Consider the following 21,259-nt stretch of genomic DNA (forward strand, 5'->3'; position numbering starts at 1 on the left):
TCATGCATTAGTGGAATATAAAAGGAATGGAGTTTGAACAATGATCTAATTAACTACATGTTACTAAAGGAGGAAATGGACTTTGTCTCTTGTAAAGGCCTTAATTTAAAAAATACACACTCCTACCTGTCATCAAGTTATTAAAACAATCACATTCAAAATACATAATAATGAATACCTTGGTATGTGAAGGAATCTGACACCGGCTCCATGATTTGAATTCATTTGTGGGATTTTGTCTCCCCCATGTGGTCACTGGTGAGATTACACTCTGTTGTTGTCAACAGCTCTGAGCCCAGTCGTGCTAAAAAAAAATAAATAAAAAAAACTCGTTCCTTGGTGAGCGTGTGGCGAAAAAAGAAAACAAACCTATTTACTAGGCTGTTGTGTTGGTGTCTTTGAGGCGGTAAACATGCACAGCTTGTGTGGTTTGTATCGGGAGTGTGGCGCTGCCAACTCCATGACTGTCGGTTCATTCTGCTCAATTTATATGTTCAATATCTGAACATTGATTAGTTATCATTGACACTGTAGATATATGATGAAGACTGATGCAACATTTGGAGTATTTCGCGTGTGTTGTGTTTGGTTAAAAGCCCCTTTAACTCCTGTTCACGGTAGAAAACATATGACGCCGAACGAAACAGGAAGAAGCCGCACATGACCGATGTTTCCTGCAGCCAATGGAAATGTAAAGTTTGGGCCTTAAGCCCGCCTTTTTATGAAATGGTCCAATCAGCGTCCAGAATGGCAACTTCCGCTAAGCGGACGGAGCATGTTCCATTGTACGTGCTGTTCTGAAAGAGTGCCGCGGTTGTGGACGTGCGGGCTGATAAATGCGTGATTTAAAAAAAAAAAAAAAGTAGCTACATGTGTTGTAACCGGATGTCGACTGTTTGCTTACAGTGATGTGAGGCTGCTGTCGCACTCAGGAAAGTAGCGGGTGATTACAGGGACCGACTGCGACCGTTTCACCAAAGGAATTTCTGCATCAGCGGCAGCTCATCCACCTTGCTGCCCCGCTAGCACTGGAGCTAGTCGGCGTTAGCTGCGACTGTTTTGCGGTGTGAATCTGACGGAGATGTGCAGGAATATGCCTTTATTTTGGGGACACCGCGCCTCGAAATAAGCTCCTCCAGCCGGGGATCACACACACACACAACAGGGACTGTTAGCTCTCAAACTAGCCACCTAGCTAGGTCAGCTCGCTAGCTAGCTAGCCAACGTTACCGGATCACAAAAGGGGGCGACGCGTGAACAAGAGACTTTGTAGCCTCATTTTTCCGCCGCGGGACTAATTAATTTTGCTCATTTGGGACATAACGAGAGTCACCACTGCCGTACAAAATGAACGGATTCAGCACAGAGGAGGACAGCCACGACGGACCGCCCGCTCCGCCGTTTTACGGACAGAGCTGCTGTCTGATCGAGGACGGGGAGCGCTGCGGCCGGTCAGCTGGAAACGCCTCCTTCAGCAAGAGGATCCAGAAGAGCATATCACAGAAGAAACTCAAACTGGACATCGATAAAAGTGTAAGACCGTGTTATTCCGCGTTTGACCCAGAGTGCAGCATGTTAGCTCAAAGTTAGCCCTCGGGTGTTTATAGACTGTTTAGACTCCTCTGCTGTCAGCTAATGCTAGCTAGCTAGCTAGCTGCTTGGCGTCAGTTGGCGAGAATAAACAAAAGGACAGATTCTTAGCTTCTTTATAGCTTTGCTGGTGTATTTATGTAGCGACAGTCCTGTTTATAGTCAAACAGCCGATTAGCTAAACGTCTCAGTAACGTTAGCCCCGTTAGCCAACAGGTCTGTGTACCGGTGCACGGTAGCATCAACTTAAAGCTCTCTCTCTCTGACTGCAACACTTTCCACAGCACGCCCCCGCTGCTCTTCATAAAATGGCTGTTGCTAGGGAAGCTCACGGTGTTGCTCGACCCTCGGGACGGCTTTAGTATCCGGTCAGACAACAAGACAGAAGCCGGCAGTTAAACCAGAAAGTGTTTACTAGTCAGCTTGAAGTTGTGTTGCCTTTAGTTTGTGTCACTGAGCTGCGGTTAGTTCCAACATACGTCACATCTGTTGTGTTTCTCGTCAGTTGGCAGACAGTTGACTAAACATCAAATCAATAATCTGTGCTTATTTTAGGGCGGATCATTTATTAATTAAGTCTTTATTTACTAGTGATCAAGCTCTGCTACACACAAGCTAACGGAACACAAGCTAAAGTGGCACTGATGAAGTCTGATCTTCTTCATATGCTGCAGATTCCTCCCGTATTTGTCTTTAACTTGGAGTTCTGATTAGGCGAAGGATTTGGAAGAATCCTAGGAAGCTGAGTGTCCGTTGGTGTCTGCTGTCAGACAGGTTTTTCCAGGCTTGGTGGGACCCGTCACGTGATTTGTCCCTGGAGGACTTGAGTGGACAGGAGACAACACACAGGAAAAATAATCTCATTACTGTCTGAGAGTCTGTGGCGTTTGTGATCAAAGTCCAGAAGTCCTGTGTGCACAGACTGATCAGACACTTCCTGTTTCAGTCACAGCATTGTGTTGGTTTGTTTTGGCACAGTTTGTGTTTGTCGGCTTGTGTTAAGGCCGCATTAAACACAACCGCCGCTTTGGCATCAGAGCAGAAGCTCCGTCTTATTATTCTGAGACCAGTTTATAAGAAATTCAAAACAGCCCCGCCCTGTCAGAGGTCCCATACATGTTGAACTGCCCCTTTAACGCTTGTTCTTTTCTCCACAGGTGCGGCATCTCTACATCTGCGACTTCCACAAGAACTTCATCCAGAGTGTCCGCAACAAGAGGAAGAGGAAGACCAGCGATGATGGAGGGGAGTCCCCGGATCACGACGTGGAGGTGCCGGAGGTAAACTACACACAGGCCGCGTGACTCATGACCGGAGCGGCTGTACGCCAGCGCTCTGTTCTGTTCTTTAAAATGCTAATAACCTGTGGTGTGTGTGTCTGGCAGCGCTTCTTAAAGTCATGTGTTGAATGTTAGGCAGCATTTTGAATCTTTAAGATCTGCCCACAGATTTAAATTATGTTCAGATCAGGGGGCTGTGAGCTGAGTTCCAAGTGTTTTAGCCTTAAGGGGGTTTCTGGTGGATTTTGGGGCCTGTTTTGGACGATTCTATTTCAGAAGGAGACTGCCTGTTTTCAGTTTCAACATATTGGACATTGAGATTTCCGAGCTCAAAGCTTTGGCTGCTCTGTTGAAGAACTTCATACTCAGCCTTCATTTAGTTGTTTTTCTACACTTTATTTATATTTTTCAGAGATCTTTAAAGTTCCATCCTGTCTCGTAAGATCGGGGCTCAGTGAAAGCTTCACCCTCTCTCTGAACTGACTCCGTATCTCTCTGCCTCCGCCTCTGTTTTCAGGTGGACCTTTTCCAGCTGCAGGTGAACACGTTGAGACGCTACAAGCGACACTACAAGCTGCAGACGAGGCCTGGCCTCAACAAGGCCCAGCTGGCAGAGGTGAGAGTGACCCACTAGCACTTTGTTTGTGGCTTTCCTTTATTCAAATAGTCATTATAAACCAGTATAAATAATATATTAGAATATAGCACCCTCTGCAGACCACATGTAGAGGCAGGCTGTTGTTATTCATGCGTCGGCCTTGCTCTGCATTGTGTCATTTATTGGTGAAAAAGTGTCAAGTTCATGGTAAAACTGGAACAAAAGGCAGATCACGTCACGAACTGACGATGTACATTGACCTCAGATGTTTTTAGGAACTGAAATACAGTTTTTGTCTCCTGAAACATCAGAACAGTCCTTTGCGTGAGCTTGTTAAAAAGTTCCTTGGCCTTTGCTACACTTTACTTAACCGCGATGGTCTCCGAGCTGCTCTCATTAGTTGAGCTCTTTCTTCTCAAACTCTCAGTTCCTCGTTTGCTGTGATATACGTGGTGCCGCGGGTCCCATTCTGCAGTAATTGGTCACGCAAAGGTTGTTAGGCTAATTCAAGGACCGGACAGGTGGACTTCATGCAGCTGGCTCGGCCCTCATCCTTACAAATACCTTCTGTGTGCGGCACCGGCCTAACGGAGGGGATGAATGAAGTCAAACTGGATGTTTCCCCAGGCTGTTCAGTCAGGTCCATTCCCCCTCCCATTAATGAGCCTCCCACATCATTAATAAAGCACCAGTCAACAGCTCTACAACCAGTCACAGCTGTCCAGTGTTCAGGAGGACTGTGGCTGCACAGGGGAAGTTTGTTTTCACCTCCTTCATGTCCATGATGTCAGGCTTTAGTTAAGAACAGATTAAATGTTTCCCTGTAGGACGATATCAAAAAGTATGAATAATAATCATCACTTTGGCACTGATTAGATATTTTTATTGGGCTCTGAGTTCTCTGTTTATTTACCAGCAAAAGTCCACAGACACCAGAGCTGCTGCTTAGAATTAGGCATAAGTAGGGGGAACAGACTGCCACAACTGGGGAGGAGGGCGGTGCAGAGCGGCCTGGTACCGGGCAGGGACAGCTGGTAGGGTCACTGTCCGCAGTGTGTCCACAAACATTTGACAGGAAAGCCAACAGCAGCCAACAAGCCCAGTGCATTCTGGGTGTTGGAGCTACCTCTTTTCTGTTTCCTCTGCTCCTACAGCACTGAATTCAAACCATCACTTGTCTTTTCACCGAACACATGATGCAATCTCTGTCTTTTCCTTCCCTCCTCGCTCGAAGACGGTGAGCCGCCACTTCAGGAATATTCCTGTGAACGAGAAGGAGACGCTGACCTACTTTATTTACATGGTGAAGAGCAGCAAGAGCCGCCTGGACCAGAAAGGGGATGGTGGCAAACCGCTGGACTAACCTTCCCCACAGAACGACTACTACTACCGACTCCACCGCAGCAGCAGCCGCAGCTACACACAGAACCTGGACATCACTAACCCGCTCCCCCTGCAAGACCAGAACTCCTGTTGAGAAATCGGGGTCGGACGAGTTCACTCGTGTCGCCCTCTTCACATAAACGCAGCCGCAGCGGAAAAAGCCAGGTCCCCCCAAAGACTGTTGCGGAGCAGGGACTCTCACGTCGTCATACTGTAAAGTAACTGTCTATATGTACAAAAGAACAGCGTCCAATCTCAAGTGATTTGGTTGAATGCGATGTACATTACAGCTGCCTTAAGAGTTAAAAAAACACAACAACACGTTTTGGTATTTTATTTTTCTTTGCCGCGGTGACTGTTGACACGTGAGGAATGCTTGTGCCAAACGGGAACATGGTGGATGCTGGTGAGGTGGAACTGAGTGGGATTGTTTTTTTTAAAGATCATGAATGAATGAGCGCAGCCAGAGCTCAGGTTCAGAGTCTCTGAAATCATTTAATAATGTCTAAAAATAGAAAGAAACTGAACCTGAAGTCCGAAAAAGATGTGTTCAAGGACGGTGGGGAATGACAGCGTCTAGCTCTGACCCACACGTTCCCTGTTTGTTTCTGTTGTACGTTCTGAACACACACACACTTACTGGTTTATTTCTCCGTGTATAGCGGGTGTAGCTACTTTAAGTTTTCTTTCTTTTCTAGTTCAGCCTTAAATTTAAGATGTAAAAAATGTTGTTTTTTTGGGGCATCACTTCAATATTTAAGACCAATGTTTGGAGCAATTTGAGCTCTATTTTCATACCTGGATGCTTCTTTTATAAAACTCGGTCCAACTAAATATTCATCTGTGTGTCACACTGCTTCCACATCAGCGGAAGAAAGTCACAATTTTAAAAGAAAGTTGATAAATAAAAGTATTAAAGAACTTTATATTTTATGCTCGATTGATTACATGTCCCCCTCCAAATTTTAACGCACTGCCGAGGCCTCCAGGGAATGAACCTTTCATCCATCCTTTGTGTGTTTGTGGTGGTGCCTGCACAGTTCGAGTCGGTCCACCACACCGAGTCTGAATATGTCTGACAGGGTTTTTTTCCCCCCTCCTTTTTTTCTGTTATATTTTTGATTTTGCTTGTAGGGTTTGTTAAGTGTCGTAGATAAATACCCGCCTTTATTAACACATAGGTCACGCCTAACTGTTGTATTAGATGAAACATATTTAAGTATGGCTGCTTATTGCTCCTAATATTAATAAATGTATTGTACAGGCAGAAGCTACAGTCTCCTTTGTGCTTTTTCATGGGTTGTTTGTCACATAATGCTAAATGTGAAATGTGTTTTCTTGCAGTTACAGTAACTGAACACCAGGGGTCACTGTTGATTCTCTTAAATGAAGGCCAGCAGGGCAAAGCGCGTTCATTTGTGAAGACATAAAGCCACTTCGTCTAAAAGATATACATGATCAAAAAAATTCTAATGATTAAAAAAAGAATATATTCACATAATAAAAGAAACATTTTTAAAATAATTTCTTATTTTACATTTTTTTTTAAATTAAATTATCTTAAGTTGTAACTCTTCAGATTCGTTTTTTATATTTTGAGTCAAATTAAATCAAACACCTGCAATAAATATGAATATTAGAAAAAATCACTTTCACCACAACTAGTGTCTTAAAATAATTCATTTATTTTGGTAACTATATATATATATATATTTATAACTTCACATCTAATGCACATTTCCGTCAACATTACGCACAATTATAAACCTTTTGTTCTTTGTTTTTTTAGTGTTTTAATGTCGAAAATTAAACTGAACACACGGTGTTTTCCACCGCACAGTGATGTCATAGATCTGAGGTAGATTCATAACAGTAAAAAAAAATAAAGAAGGGAAATGATGTGAAAACAGTTCAGCGGGATAACTCGCAGGAAAATGTGTCTCCTCTCAGAAATGGTTCTGGATATTTTTCACTTTATTTAAAATTTGTTTTAAAACGAGATTCTGTTAAAAATCCAAATATTCATGACCAGTTATTATTTAATTTACTGATTTCGATTTGAGGTTAAAATATCAGATTCACACACATTTATGTTTGATATTAGTTTCACATGACGTGGTTTCACACATAGAAATAAAATAAAATAAAACACGGAATTCTGAAAATGAAAGGGAATAACTTACACATGAGCATCATAAAGACAAAATACCTGAACAGCGTTCAGACAAAACTTTGCCAAATATGACGAAAGAAAATTCCACCAGTAAAGAAATAAAGTGAGAGGACACACATTTCCCCGGAGTCCCACCGACCTCAGCTAAACTCGACATGACTCCACGGTTCTATCCTTTATTTATTTCAGGTTCCTTTTTACCATCCGGGCTGTAAGACGCCTTTTCTCGGGGACGCAGATGTTCGGACACATCTGGCCCAGAGTGAAAAGCTGCGGAAACATCACAAAGCAGAAACGGCACAAACATCAAACACCTACAGTCAGCTGTGCGCGCGCACGGCGCGAGGTCCACGCAGCGTCCGCCACGGTGCTTCCACACACACACGCGCGCTCCCTTTTTTAATGCTCTGAGCATCACTGCACGCGCGCAGCGGTGGTTCCGGTTCGGTTCGGTTCAGTCAGTCAGTCAGTGGTTATTTTTTTTTTCTGTGAGTCTGACTTAAATCCAGAGTCTGTGTGTCTGTGTGTGGAGGTCACTGGTTCAGCTCCAGAGCCCAGACCTGCTGCGGCCACCCGGTCCGGCCCTTCACCTTCTTCTCGGCTCCTAAAGACTCCTGCAGGGCGTCAGTCTGTGGGAGGAGGAGAACCGTCAGTATGACCGTCACAAACTATAGTAATAATAATAATAATAATAATAATAATAATAATAATTACACTAATAATAATAATAATGACATTATTATTATTATTATTATTATTATTATTATTATTATTATTATTATTATTATTATTATTAATAATAATAATAATAATCTCTTCGTGTATTCTGCAGAACATTTGGACGTTTCAGTGCTGCAGGCAGGAAATCACATCACAGGTGGAGGTGAGTGAAAGTGACACTGACCAAAACAACCAAACAGTCAAATATCCAGCAGCAGGGCTGCATCATCATACACAGACACTGAAACAGCGTTGAACTGATCCATGCAGTGAGGTTAACTGTTGGAGCTGCTGTTGTTTTACGCACCGTTAAACTGCGGAGGCCTGTAAAGAGTCTGAATCTCGCAGCAGCATCAGCTCTGAACTTTGTGTGTTTTAATTTAATATTAAAAAAAAACAAACAGAGCTCCAACGTGCTACAGCCCTAAAATGCTGGAAATACCTTTAAATAAATAAAACTAGAATTAATACATGTTCCTTGGAAATTAGAGCTCCTAATAATCAGAGAGTAAAGGTTGATATTTTAGGCTTCAGTCTGATAAATATAAAGCTCACTGATGTAAACTCACACGCTTGAATAACTTACTAAATTACAGAACATATAAATATAATATGTGGCCGGGGACTTACCACTTCTCGTTTTCTTTTCAAGTCCCGGTTTTCAAATTTCTTAATTTCGGCCTTAAAGCCCTCCGTCTCTCCGGAGTCTTTGGCCAGGATGTCCATCAGATACGCGATGTAACTGGTCGCCAGGCGTAAAGTTTTGATTTTGGACAGTTTGGTGTCTGCCGGCACGTTAGGGATGCACTCCCTCAGCTCGGCGAACGCCGTGTTGATGCTCTCCGTCCTCCGGCGCTCCTTCTTCGGCCCCGACGCTCTCCTCTTTCCCATCCCCGTCTGAAGCCCCTCCAGGCGGGCGTCGTGCGTCGCTCCGGGCGGCCCCAGCTCCGTGGCCGGGTAGGGCGCCGCCTGGATCTGGAAATCCGGCGGCACTTCGCCGTGGTTCACCACCCAGCTCTGGAAGTAGGGTGCATCCTGGTGACACCGCTGAACGAAGGGGAAGGGTTCGTGCATCAGGTGGTGGTGATGCTGGTAGCCCCCGATGAGGTTCATGCTGAACGGGGTAGCAAATGTGGTCGTCGCCGCGTTTTCCGTCTCCCTCGGTCTGCTTCTGCTGCGGCCCCTGAACGGTCTCTGGTCGGGGATCTGCAGCCAGCAAAGCTCATTCAAGACTTAAACATGTATTCCTCCAAACTCATTAACAGGACGAGGCGAACTGTGACCGTTCATTACATCGTCGTCATTCTGAACGCGACTTCGGCTGAGGAGGTAAAAAGTTTGTAATTCCAGAAAACAAATCTCGACGACGCAAAGCTCCGCTGGCGTTTTTTTTTTTGCTCTTGTGCACTCGTTTCCCGGAGAGATCGCTCTGATTTGCCCGAGAAATTTGACCCCGGTGAAGGTGTGAGGCCCCAGGTTTATATGACTTGGATGTCAGCGTGGAAGGGAGGCAGCCAATGGAGGGAAGCGCCCAGGATGGGAGGGGAGTCTGAAGAGGTTTGTAATAACATGCGCCATGGTGCCATAATGTGGAGGCAGCTACACAGGGAGCCGGAGTCTGCTGGCTGAGGCTGGCTGCTGCTGATGCAGAGCTACACTTAAGTGAGAAGGAAGCGGGCAGAGTGTTTGTGGTTTTGTTTGAGATCAGTTTCTATCAGGTTGGATGTATTTCTGGAGTTTTGGAGAGGTTTTACGCACGTGATTTACGCACCATGCAGAGACATATCTGTGTAATTGATAATTCAGTGATAGAAAAAAAATACTTAGTACTTTGATCATTTAGAGGAGTTTAATTATATATTCATGATGTCAGTGTTTCAGATTTAGAATTTACCTTTTTGAAGCATCCACTGTTGTTACGGATACGCGAATAATAGAAATTCTTATGTATTTCTAAACACATCTTAGCCTTTAAAATGGTCCTTATTTGGTTTATTAAAGAATTTTGAAATTTGTCTTCACTTTATTCCATCACATTTAATCCCACTTTAGGGCTTGGAGTTTAGAATTTATTCTGAAAATAAATAAAACAAATTGTGTAAAGACATTTTACATCATACATTTAAATTATAGAGAGTTTTCCTTCTTTCCTTAATGCGTAATTTTGTCATTTTGTGCGTAATTTAAGAGTGAATTGGGTTTATCTTTAATCCTCCAGTAACGACATGAGCTGTTTGAACGTATGAAAAGTATCAATGAGCAGATTAATGGATTATTTTGGGGGCTCCTGCGGCCTGTTGTCATCTTTCCGCAGCGGTGCGAAGGCCCGCAGCGACTTTATCTGCGCATTAATTCCCCCCTCAGCTCCTCACACACTAAAACACATCATCTTATCGCCATCGCCCCAAAAAAAAACATTATCCCATTACATTACATGACCTTGACGCTATTTAGAAACCATTTACGGCGGCGTCTTATCTAAATACAGCCATAAATCAGAGGTGTCAGGGTGCGGCGGGGTCCGTGTATTCCATAAAAGCTCTCCCGGCCTGCTCACTGTTTACAGCACGGCGGCTCGCAGCGTGTTTCACCGTCCGCCCGCGTTACAATAAATAATCATCAGTCACAACTTTATGTCCCTGATTTCACACGAATGAACAGAAGTCTGCACGGAAATGTGCGGATTTAAACATCCTGCTCTGACGCGTTCTATACTGTTCGTTCTTGTTTGGATCGTTGCTTCAGATTTATCAGAGAAAACGTGTCATCTTCTCATAAAATGCATCGTTTCTGCTTTTATTTTAAACTGGTGCAGTTCAATTTGTGTTTAATTCTACTGATCCTATTTTATTGTTATTTATATTGATCTTATTTGTTTTGGATTTTAATGCATTAAATTGGAACAATATCACGGCTGTGATTAACACCAGAACAAGTGAAAAGCAAAGACAAATGCTTACAGAAATGAGAGAAGTTTAAGAGAATTTAAGAGAAATATGAACACTAAAAAGAGAGAGGAGACGGATCTCAGACGGGCTGAGGCTGCAGGTCGTGTGGTCAGGGCCACTCCAGCGTTAACAGGTGACTTATTTCTACAAATGTCCGGTTCCTTTTTTCCACTGACAACATATTTTTGTCATATGTCTGTAGCTGTGCAGCTCCTTTTTCCTCTCTTTCATAAATGTTTATTGGAGTAATGATGCTTAGATTACTTCAGGACTTTTGTCCTTCCACAGTCTGTTTCCATCCCCCAGAAACTCAGAAGATCTGAACCTTTTTTTACCTCCAAATGTTTTTTTTTTTAACTTTTATTTAGTTTAAATCTGCATGAAAATAAAACAAAATATGACATTAAAGGTTGTGTTATATTTTGGACATCAGGTGTGAGCCGGATGTTTTCTGGTCTCATGATGTGAGGGATGGAAACGCCGACAGATCTGCTGCAGTCTGACCTTCATGTCCGGCTGTGCAGGAGAACAATAAGATTACTTGTGGCATATTCTGATGCTGCTGCTCATGAGCAGAATGAAGACACATCCTCCTCTCTGTCCTGTTTGCCACTTGCGTGTTACCTTCCGCTGTCAGCATGAAACACACCATGCAGCCTCCAGAACGAAAACCTGACACTGTTGATTAAGACGTCCACTACACAGAGATGAAATACAATCCCGGTCACAAAGCCCTCGCCCCCCTTCTCTCTCTCTCTCTCTGTATCACTTTCTCCTTGTGTTCGGCCTCGGCTCGTTCAGTCTGTGCATCACATTCCCTCAAACTTTTAACCAGAACCGTCCCTCTTTTTGATCTTTTCTCTGTTGCTTGCTATCACTGAGGTGCTGAAGGAGCTGGGCAGCGGTAATAGTCTCTTCATATTTTGCTTTCAACCCCAATAGTCTGCAGTCATCTCTCTCTCTCCCTCTCCCTCTCGCTCTCTCTGTTGCTGCTCTGCCAGGGGAAAACATCCAAAATAGGTCATAAGGAGCCATCTTGGCCTTGTTATAAATTCTCCTCATAATTGTTTGTGTCATCGTGTAGATTTTTCAATAGACGCCGCTTCCCTCCTCTTCAGAGTGCTTACCCTCAACTCCACATTTCCAAACAAATATTCTGCTTGATTCAAAGCTGAGCACGCTCAGAAGAGAAAACGCTGCTGAGCACGCTCGGCCCCAAACTGTTTATCACACACACACACATATATATATATATCCACCTCTGGCAAGACGCAAAGCTAATTAAACCCAGCGGGTACAATCAGACATGGCGGTTCCTCCTCGTTCTGGGAAATGTATGGCTAACTGGGTCACGCCATGCATGGTGGTCAAGGAGGAAGCTCCTCACAGGCCCCCTGATGCATGATGGGAGAAGAAGCAGGTCAGTGGCAAAAGATGCTAAAAACCATTCGGTTCATACATAAGCTGCTCTGCTCTACCTCAGCTAAGGTCACACAGAGGTCAAGCCAACAGAGAGATCAAACCTGCACATCCTCTGCTGTTACTGTTAAAGATGTCGTTCACTCAGAGTCTCGTCTTCACCATAATACACCGGAGAGCCACCAGTTCTATATTTTCAAACATTATTTATATGATGTGATTAATTTGTTGTTTCAGGGAAGAGATGTTCCTCCATAATTCTAATTATCATTTTTATTCACATATTCTTATCATATTGCACCTTTCTAAAGCTGGATGAAGCTACCAGGAGACAGCTGCCACTTAGCAGAGCTCGTCTTTCTTGTCTTTTTATTTTATACTTTAGGTTTTTTTGCTGGATTGTTACACTAAATCTAAAAATTAGTCTAATAACTCAAGGGGGAAGCGCTGACATTCCTGCTCAGAAGTTCTTCATGAACTCTTCACAAGCTACTAATTTTTACAGCCATGATAATATTCAAAATCTACGGCGACTGAAAGAGCTCAAAACACTGTACAAATTTCCACAGACTTGTGTGTCTTGTCAGATAATCATTGATATCAGCTGTATAAATATGAAGCGCACTTAAAAGACACTTTAGGTAAAATGTTTGATCAATTTTGGAAAAAAATGAATAACAAGCCAAAGTGATGTTAAACCGAATACAACATAAAGAGTCAGGTCTGTCAGGTTTTGGTGTCTGTTAGCCTCCGCAGAATTTACATGTTTGTCAACAATATTTTGGTTTAATCTGACGCTGCTGGAATGATTTAACATCTCGGAACATCGTGCAAAAAAAACAGGTTTTACATAATGATGCTCTCCTTTGTTTCAACAGACGTTACATTTTATTGTTTGTCATTTGGGATCTTAACCAGATCATTTACTTTTACTGCTGGCACTCAGTAACAGCTTTCTGTGTGTGTGTGTCTGTCACTTTCTAGTCTGTTTCTGGACAAAGGAACATTCCCCACATGTCTTGTCTTTTCTTATATTTCATTCTCCTCTGTCATCTATCCATTGATAAGTGATTGTCGTCTCCACGGACGTCTGTTCTCTGGTCATTTGCGTCTCAGAGCTCCAGAAACCGTCCTCTAACTGCTGCAATTCTGCCCGTCCTCAGCCAATAAAGATAAGAGCAGGACGGCTGGAATGTGGAGCGCGGAGAGAGAGGTGACAGTGACGAGCTGAGGGGACGTAAACGGACATAAACTCCAGCGCCGACACTTTCTGTAATAACCTTTTATCTTATTTTGTTTATCCGGACACTTTTTTTTCCCAGACTTTTATAAAACAAATTCCATTTTAGCACTACAGGGACGTGCTTCAGCAGCAGTGATTGGTTTTAAACCAATAAATAACAACATGTATATACAGTGAAAGTTCACCGCCATCATGTAGGACAACATTTGAAGAGGAACTACAAAAGGAGTAGTAAGATAAAAAGTGAAGGAGGTGAGGTAATGATCAAACCTACCTCCACACACACACACACAGTCAGACCTGGGCTGGTGGACCACCGGCAGGTCGGGCTCTAATGATTTCACAGCAGCAGATTTAACAGAGGGTGGCTGCTCTGTGTCAGACGACCCCAGAGGTTTTGTAGCAGGGCTGACAGTCATAACATGGGCAGAAAAGGCTTTACCCTGAGACTCGGAGAGGTTGGAGATGGTTCAGGGACGCATGTTTTTAAAAAGCAGGCTCTGACCAGAGGTTCAACATGTGAACATTGACCAGCCACTGACAGATGGAAGCTCAAATCCACCAGATACTCAGGAGTAAAGTGTTATTTTGTGTCTGAAATCACGCAGCATTTGGCTGCTGTGGATGGTTCTAATTACTCACCCTGTCTACACACAAAACATTCAAGAAAGATTCAAAGATTTCCATCGAATAAAAATAAATATTACACTTTACTTGCAGCAGATTAAATCATCATTCAACCTCCTTTTAGAAAAAAGGTCAACTTTAAAATATTTGCACAAAAACCCTCAAGCATTCGGAGTGTTTGAGAGTAGATGTGTCTCCTGGTTTAGAGACACCGAGCTGATTTAAACAGATAACGGACTGTTGGAATAGAATTATTAGTATTCTATGCGTCTCCTTAAAGGTACAACATCAAAGGTTTGTCTCCCCCTTCTGGCAGTGATAACAATTAAAAAATACAAATCTACACACTATGCTTCTGAAACTGAGCATGAAGTGAATATAAAAGGTTGTCTCAGCTGGTTTAGCATTATGATAACATCATAATGCATCCGATGTAGCTGTGTGAGGACTGCGGTGTGTACACACACTGTTGTGGTGTTGAGGTCATTGTGTTTGGACATAATTGCCCCACAGGCTCTTAATGTTAGAGGCAGCTAGTTAAAGTCCCTGCTTGTCCATTCATGCTCAGCTCTCTCCACCTCACACTCTCCTGCTCATTAAAAACACTGAATGGGCCACAGATGTGGAGCCGGCCATTAGCTTTTTACCTGAGAGGAGCGCTAGTAAGTTGAAGTTAGGAAGTGAGACGTCAGGGTGAGGGCTTCACCCCCCTCTGCTGCTGGGGCCACCCAGGCTAAAAATGTCTGAGGGAGGGGGAGACGTCCCCGTCAGCTGACTGGGGGTTATTAAAGATTCACCATGACGATTAATGTGTATAAATCTGGAAGATCTGCTGGGGTGAGCTGCAGTTCCTACAGAGGCCACTTGAGGGTGGCTCCAGAAGCAACTTAACTCCGCAGACCAACATATTTTGATTTATCCATTCATTCTGTGACCCACACCTCAGGCATCGCCGAGTTATCTTTATTTTCTGTCTCTCTTTGACCTCATAATAAAGTCTGAGCTAAGGTAATTTGCTGGTTTTGGCTTGCCGGTTGTAGTGAAAGCTGCTCCTATCTGTAAAGGCTCCTAAAATAGCCCCACAGCTCCGTGTCCCAGCTGGCATCAGGCCTCGTGATAGTGTCACATCACCCTGTGGAATGCAATGACAAGCTCTCAGACTCAGATTGGATGCTTATCGCAGCAGCGTGAGCTCTGATTGGATGCTTATCATAACCGCTGGCCTTTTGTTGGCGGACCGAGTGACCTTTACAGTATCAGCCCGGGGGATGCCAGAGGGGGGTGCAGGGCAAGGCAGCAGCGACTGGACATTCCCTGGTATTTGTTCACACCTTTAGGCTCTCATCCTTAACATACAAGTTTTCCAGCTGGACCTTTGAGCATAACGGGCACAAATACCTGAAAACAAAAGGATTTTCAGGCGTTGGCAGGCAGATTTGACAATAATTGTTTAGTAAACAGGATCCGCTTTATCTGAAAGAAATGCCACACTACCAAGCAGGCCTACAGTACAGTGTCCCGGTCTATGAGCAGACCAATCAGTTGTTGTGGTCGGCATCACAGCTGGCTACGAGATTTCTAAGGCCCCGTTCACACTGGAGAAAGTCATTCCAGCTAGAGTAGCATTGAGTCCAGACAGCCTTTAAGCTGGATGCGTTCAGACCAATTTTCAAATCTGGCTAGCACACACCTGTGTCCGCACTCAATCCGGCTTCATCCAGCATGTTTGCTGTCCTCCAAACCACTAGGTGGCGCCTCGTAATATACAGAGTCCGTTCAGGCCGCGGTAGGACCGCGTGTGCGCATACGTCATGCGTTTTTTCTGTCCCGCGTCGCGCCCCGTGAACCGGAAGTAGCACATCGCTAACCGGAAGTAGCATGCCGCTAGCCGGATATGCTCGCCACATTTGCGTTCACACCTGAGCCACATTTGAGCCAATCTGGCCTGATCCACCTCTCGTGGGTGGATCTAGCTGGATTGAAATCAAACTGGATACAGCCGGATTCGAGGTGTTCACACTCAGAAAAAAACACATCTGGATTGATCAGGATGCGGCCAATACTGCTTAAGCCACATTTTTTTCCCCAGTGTGAACGGGGTATAATAAGAGATGTCTTCTTTTACAAGGCAAAGGTCTCCCCGTTTCACCACCCACACCAGGACATGTGAGTGTAGGTGTGGGAGGCACAGAGCTAACACTGCTCATGCCAGCTACCTTCTATTTATTCCTAACAAAATGCCCCTGCTGCTGCCAAAAATGGAGCGCAGCATTTTTCCAGCCCATCTAGAAGCTCCTGTCTTTATCTACACTGTATGTTCCACAGCGATAATATTACAGATAAAATACTAAATATATACCACTGTGAACTGCACCAAAGACACAGATGACCTGAGAACTGCGGGGTGTAATTCTGCAGCTGGGAACATAAATTCTGACCGTGAGTGCTTTTGTGGCTGCCCAGGTCAGTCCTCCAGTGGGAACAGGGAGATGAGAGGCTCGAGGTCAATCTGGGCTAAGCCCTGCTGGTGCCAGCGGACCCCCCGTTTCCCCCGAAAGACCCCCGAAACAGGGCTGACATCAGACCCAGGTCAAAAACTGTCTAAGAAAGACTAAGTGTGTCAACCTGAACACCACAGAGCCCAGATCAGCGTGGGACCTGTCACCAAGGTTTTATCCAACATATGACCTAACCTAACCAAACAGGTGACAGAAAGGTGTAGGGTGTATGTTGTATGCAGTTTATTTAGACGTTCATGTGTGATATATAAGGTGATACAGTGTAGTGATGTGCACCGGAGCTTACAGTATATGGTATATGTGCATGAAGGTCAAATGTCTAGGATAAGTAACCTAGTCAGTAATAATGTTCTACATACATGTAGTTAAACAAATACAAAATAGGAGTAGGAACTTGAGACAACGGCAATGGGAAGCTGCAGCTGTTGAAATGATGAACGCGCCGCACAAATGTTACGTTACGTGTTGTAAGCAAGTCAAACCTTTGTCGTGTGAGATTGAACAAAGCATCGAACCCCTGGTGAACTAGGAGCGCACTAATGGAAATACTCAAAGTCTCAAAAGGTTCAGAGTTCACCATTTCCGTTTTTTTTTTAAAAGCATGATGCAATAACGGCGAGCCTGACTTCACCTCAGTGTAGGGAACCTAACATGGCGGAGTCCAGTCAGACTGACGGCAGGTTTTTGGGAGCTCGACTTGAGGCGCGATCCCGCCGCTCTCTGCACCATTTTCCCATTCCCCGGCTTTTCCATGTCGACTTCGCTCTGCAGCTTCGCTGCTGAGGAAAAACAGACGCCTCCTCTGCTGCCGCCCTCCCTCCTCCCCCCTCCTCCCCCGACCGGCTTTCTTCCCCCCCCCCCCTTTTGCCCCTTGGGCTTTTTTTTTATGGCTTCTAACATATGACCTCTGCCATGCATTAGGCTGCTTGTACACATCCATACACAACAACATAAAACAAAAGCAGCATGTGACGAAGCAGGAGAATGAGTTTCTGACTGTCGTTAAACCCGCGTCTTTGAGAAGAGCCTGGCTCCTCCAAATCCTCGTCAGGTTTCCGTAGCGATAACAGCATTTTGATTTATCTCCTGTAAAACACATTTGTACTGTAATCCAATCAAAGAGCAGCCTCAGAGAGTCAGAAATCATCTCTGCCTCGTGCAGATTTTCATTCAGCTCTTTTCCGTATTCTTCCCGTGCGCGCCTCGTCTGGACGGTCACCTCTGCGGATCATCTGGCTCGCCGCTGTGTTATACAGAATGACAAGCTGTAATTTGGTGTACACATTTGACCTCATTTGCATGAGAAGCATTTATGCTGCCTGCCACCGAGCTGGACGAATTACACCGGCGGTTATTCTCAATCTAAATAATGGAGGCTAAATTCTGAGCATTGCTGGGAAGTCAGGGAGCGGCTCATTACATTCTGTTAAAGCTGTGGCGTCCGCCGTCTCTGTGTCCATGACACGCAGGTGAGTGACATCACTGCTTTGTTGATGCTGCCATTTTAACTTCCAAACCGTCTCATCATTGAAACCACAGAGAGGCAACTTTGAAAACCTTCGTAAAAAGACTTGAAAGACCGTCTACACTGACACCGCTGACCAGTCCGCATAACAGAACCTTGATTTGTTATAAAAGTTAAAAAGGAGAAAAGCAGCAGCGGCCATGACAGAACATGGACCAACATACCCCCGAGACCTGGACCTTAGAATTACAATGAAATGCATAATAAATGTCTCATTAACACTATCTTTTATCAATGTGATCAATATTTGGTCTCACTTCAAGTCAAGCGAGACATTTTCTGTGAAAGCTTGGTCGAGATTTCAGATGCATGTCTATACCAAACGTTACGGTATGGGCGCTAAGAGCAGCCACATTTCAGTAATTATTTGTTATAAACATGAATCTCTATTTTTATAATGTTTGGGGACTAATTGCTTTATTTTATGTGTTATATTTCCTTATCTTAAAATCCTTATAAACCTTGTTTATGGCTACAAATGAATACTAATACTAAACTGAACAGACCTGGAGTACTGTCATGTGTCATGTGTCAACCCCTGATTTCGGGACAGTTAAGGTAGAAGTCTGGCAAAAATTTGGCTCCAACAAAACAAAGACTGAAAAACAGACACTGCACTTTTATTGGCCGGATACAAACAACAACGTTCTTATTGTTTTCAAATCCGACAACAGGCCGCCGCGCCTCCGGTCCATTTCTAACCAAACTTTGCACATGAACCTCTCCAGACACCCGTGAGTCTTGTGAGACACGCAAAATTTACATGTAGAAATGAAATCCTTCCTTCACCCTGACACACACACACAGCAGTGACAGCTGCTCTGTTTGACAGAGAGAGCAGAACTCTGTTTTGAGCCGAGCAGTTCGTCACGGTGGCGTCGAAGGAACAGATGAATGCTAATATAACACAACCCTTGATCAGTGTGCATACATGTGTGTGTCTCTCTCTCACACCCACTGTTTAAAATCTAAACTAGCTATGACTCTGACCACAAGAAGCAAAGTTTAAAAACAGAAATAAAGGCATCATTTGCTGCTATAAAGATGAAGAAAGGACCAGCGAGAGCAGAGAGCACAGGCTGTGGTATTCCAAACTCCAACACCCAGAATGCACTGGGCTGGTTGCTGCCATAAACATCTGATCAGAGTGCTTAACGAGAGTTAACCTGTTGTAAACATTTGCGATCTTAACTATGAAATTCCACCAGAGTGCCTGAATTTTAATTTAGAGTTTTAACAACATGAGAAAAGCAAACGCTGGATCTTTAAAAACATGTTTACCTGGTTTAACATACATGCACCCAACTTGTCTGTAAGCGCATTAATCATGTCGACATGTGGTACAAATTGAAATCCCAGCATCTTCATCATGTGTCTGTTTGTTCGGATTCACCTCTGCCTCAGGCTGATGTGCTGAAGAGCTCTGACAGGCAGCTTTTTTACTCCTTACATGTAGAAAAGGGCCAAAGTTTGCTTTGGATTGTTTGGTTTAGGATTAGGGTTAAGTCACTGTTTCTCAAACAATCTTGTGCAGACATAACTGTGACCGGTTCAGGACCAAGACCCTCTATTTGAAAATCAGTTACGCTGTCAGCTGTTTTTCAGCTGTAACTGATGCAGGAGATTAAAGAAGCAGACGAGTCTCCGAGCCGACAGCTTGTGTTCGAGCAGAAGTAAACGGACGCCTTGTGCAGCCCTGTGTGTTTGTTGACGCCCTGCTTTTCCCCACTTTGGAAGAACTTAGCTGCCCAGACCTCAAGGCCTGAGACCTGAAGCCTGAGCTCATCACGCTTTATCAGACTTTACAGATGCTTTACAGGCTGGACAGAGGACCAGCAAACACATGATGGCTGGGTGTCCGCATACTTCTGCAGACGATGTTGCCTGCATGTGAAAGTGTCTCCTCCCAATAAGCCCCCCTCGTGAGAGCCATACATTACATATCGTTTATTTGCGAGGAGGATTACGGCGTTCTGGAGCTTATAATCCATTCTCAGTTTTAAACATGCCCCCCCCCACCCACACCCCCTGCAGCCTGTCACCCCAACTCTCCAGCGTGTGGGCTTTGGTTGATTGGTGAGAACTCACCAACCGGACCGCCCCCCAACAGACTGCGGTGGAGATGGTTGTTTTACAGTTGTGATCTGTCTTGTATGTCTCAGGCCAAATCCTATTTTTACGGCTTGCTTACACATTCCTGCTGCAAATGGTTTACATACCGAGGCAGGGAGCCGTCCTAAATCAGCTGGCAGCTCCGTGCAGCTGGGACAAGGTGGAAACCTTGTCATCAGCCTGCTCCACCGGCGATTAATGAACCGCAAATTAAGATAATAACATCTCGGCCTGACCTGGGCCAGCGGATTACATCACTGCCACGGAAATTCAATTTCAGCTCTTGTCGCTCTCAGTCACCGCCGGCACCGGCCCTGTTTACCCAGCGAGTTTTCCTCCCTGCGCCCATTCATGAAATCGGCGACGTGTTTTCCTCGTTCTCGTGCTGTTCAAACACAGCTAAGTGAAGGTGGAGAGGATGTATAATGAGCAGAAGAGTTAGAGGGTGATGACTCCGCCATTCAGGGCCCGAGCACAATCTGCACCAATGTTTCAAGCCGAGACCCTCGAGTGCAGCCACACAAATCCTCTGTTACCTACTCTGTTTTAAAACCTTGTTTCATTCATGTTAGCAGCTCATAAATGGCCGCCCACCGCCTCAGCAAAAACAAGCTGAGGCCCTTCGGTTTTTATACGACGCAATCTGCTGTGGGGCCCCGAATGCTGCGACATGTGTGTATAAATGTTTGATAGGAGGCGATTCACAATGTTACAAAACTCTGTTAATGACGTTCACAAGTTACTGTTAAAATATGGATACATGTTGCCTTTTTAGGTTTAAAGTTAGTCCACCAGAAATCTGCATCAATAACATGGAGTCTACTGGCCACAGGCTGGGGGGCCCCAGGAGGGTCAGGGGGCCCTGAGCCTGCGTGTGAAGTGACTGTAATTAGTATTTCTGGTCGCAGACTGAAAGGACTCAGTCATTCATGTCAGTAACACAGACTGAAACGTTTCCTAAAATAAAGGAACAAACATTGATTCTGAAAACACTGCAACGTGTCATTATGTTAAGAATGAGAGCTCACATGGTTAAATAATGAGAATCTGCACGTGTATCAAAAGGCAGGCGAGGTGGAGGAGCCAGATCAATGCAAAACTACAACCAAACAAAACCCTGCA

At 44.5% G+C, this 21,259-nt stretch overlaps 2 protein-coding genes across 2 annotated transcripts; one reads left to right on the forward strand and one right to left on the reverse strand.

The window, feature by feature from the left end:
- Positions 1-776: 776 nt before the first annotated feature.
- sap30l (sap30-like) lies at positions 777-6,121 on the forward strand. Its single transcript, XM_028422321.1, has 4 exons — positions 777-1,533; positions 2,748-2,870; positions 3,388-3,486; positions 4,703-6,121. The coding sequence occupies exons 1-4, from the start codon at positions 1,348-1,350 to the stop codon at positions 4,829-4,831; spliced, it is 537 nt and encodes a 178-aa protein (XP_028278122.1). The 5' UTR covers positions 777-1,347; the 3' UTR covers positions 4,832-6,121.
- Positions 6,122-6,691: 570 nt separating this feature from the next.
- Positions 6,692-9,219, reverse strand: LOC114446207 (heart- and neural crest derivatives-expressed protein 1-like). The gene is made up of 2 exons (XM_028421691.1): positions 8,375-9,219; positions 6,692-7,653 (listed from the first exon to the last, which is right to left on the reverse strand). Exons 1-2 carry the CDS (start codon positions 8,855-8,857, stop codon positions 7,558-7,560), a joined length of 579 nt encoding a protein of 192 aa, XP_028277492.1. The 5' UTR covers positions 8,858-9,219; the 3' UTR covers positions 6,692-7,557.
- Positions 9,220-21,259: the final 12,040 nt, after the last annotated feature.

Source organism: Parambassis ranga, chromosome 14 (genome assembly GCF_900634625.1).
Source record: "Parambassis ranga chromosome 14, fParRan2.1, whole genome shotgun sequence".
Classification (NCBI taxonomy): Eukaryota; Metazoa; Chordata; class Actinopteri; family Ambassidae; genus Parambassis; species Parambassis ranga.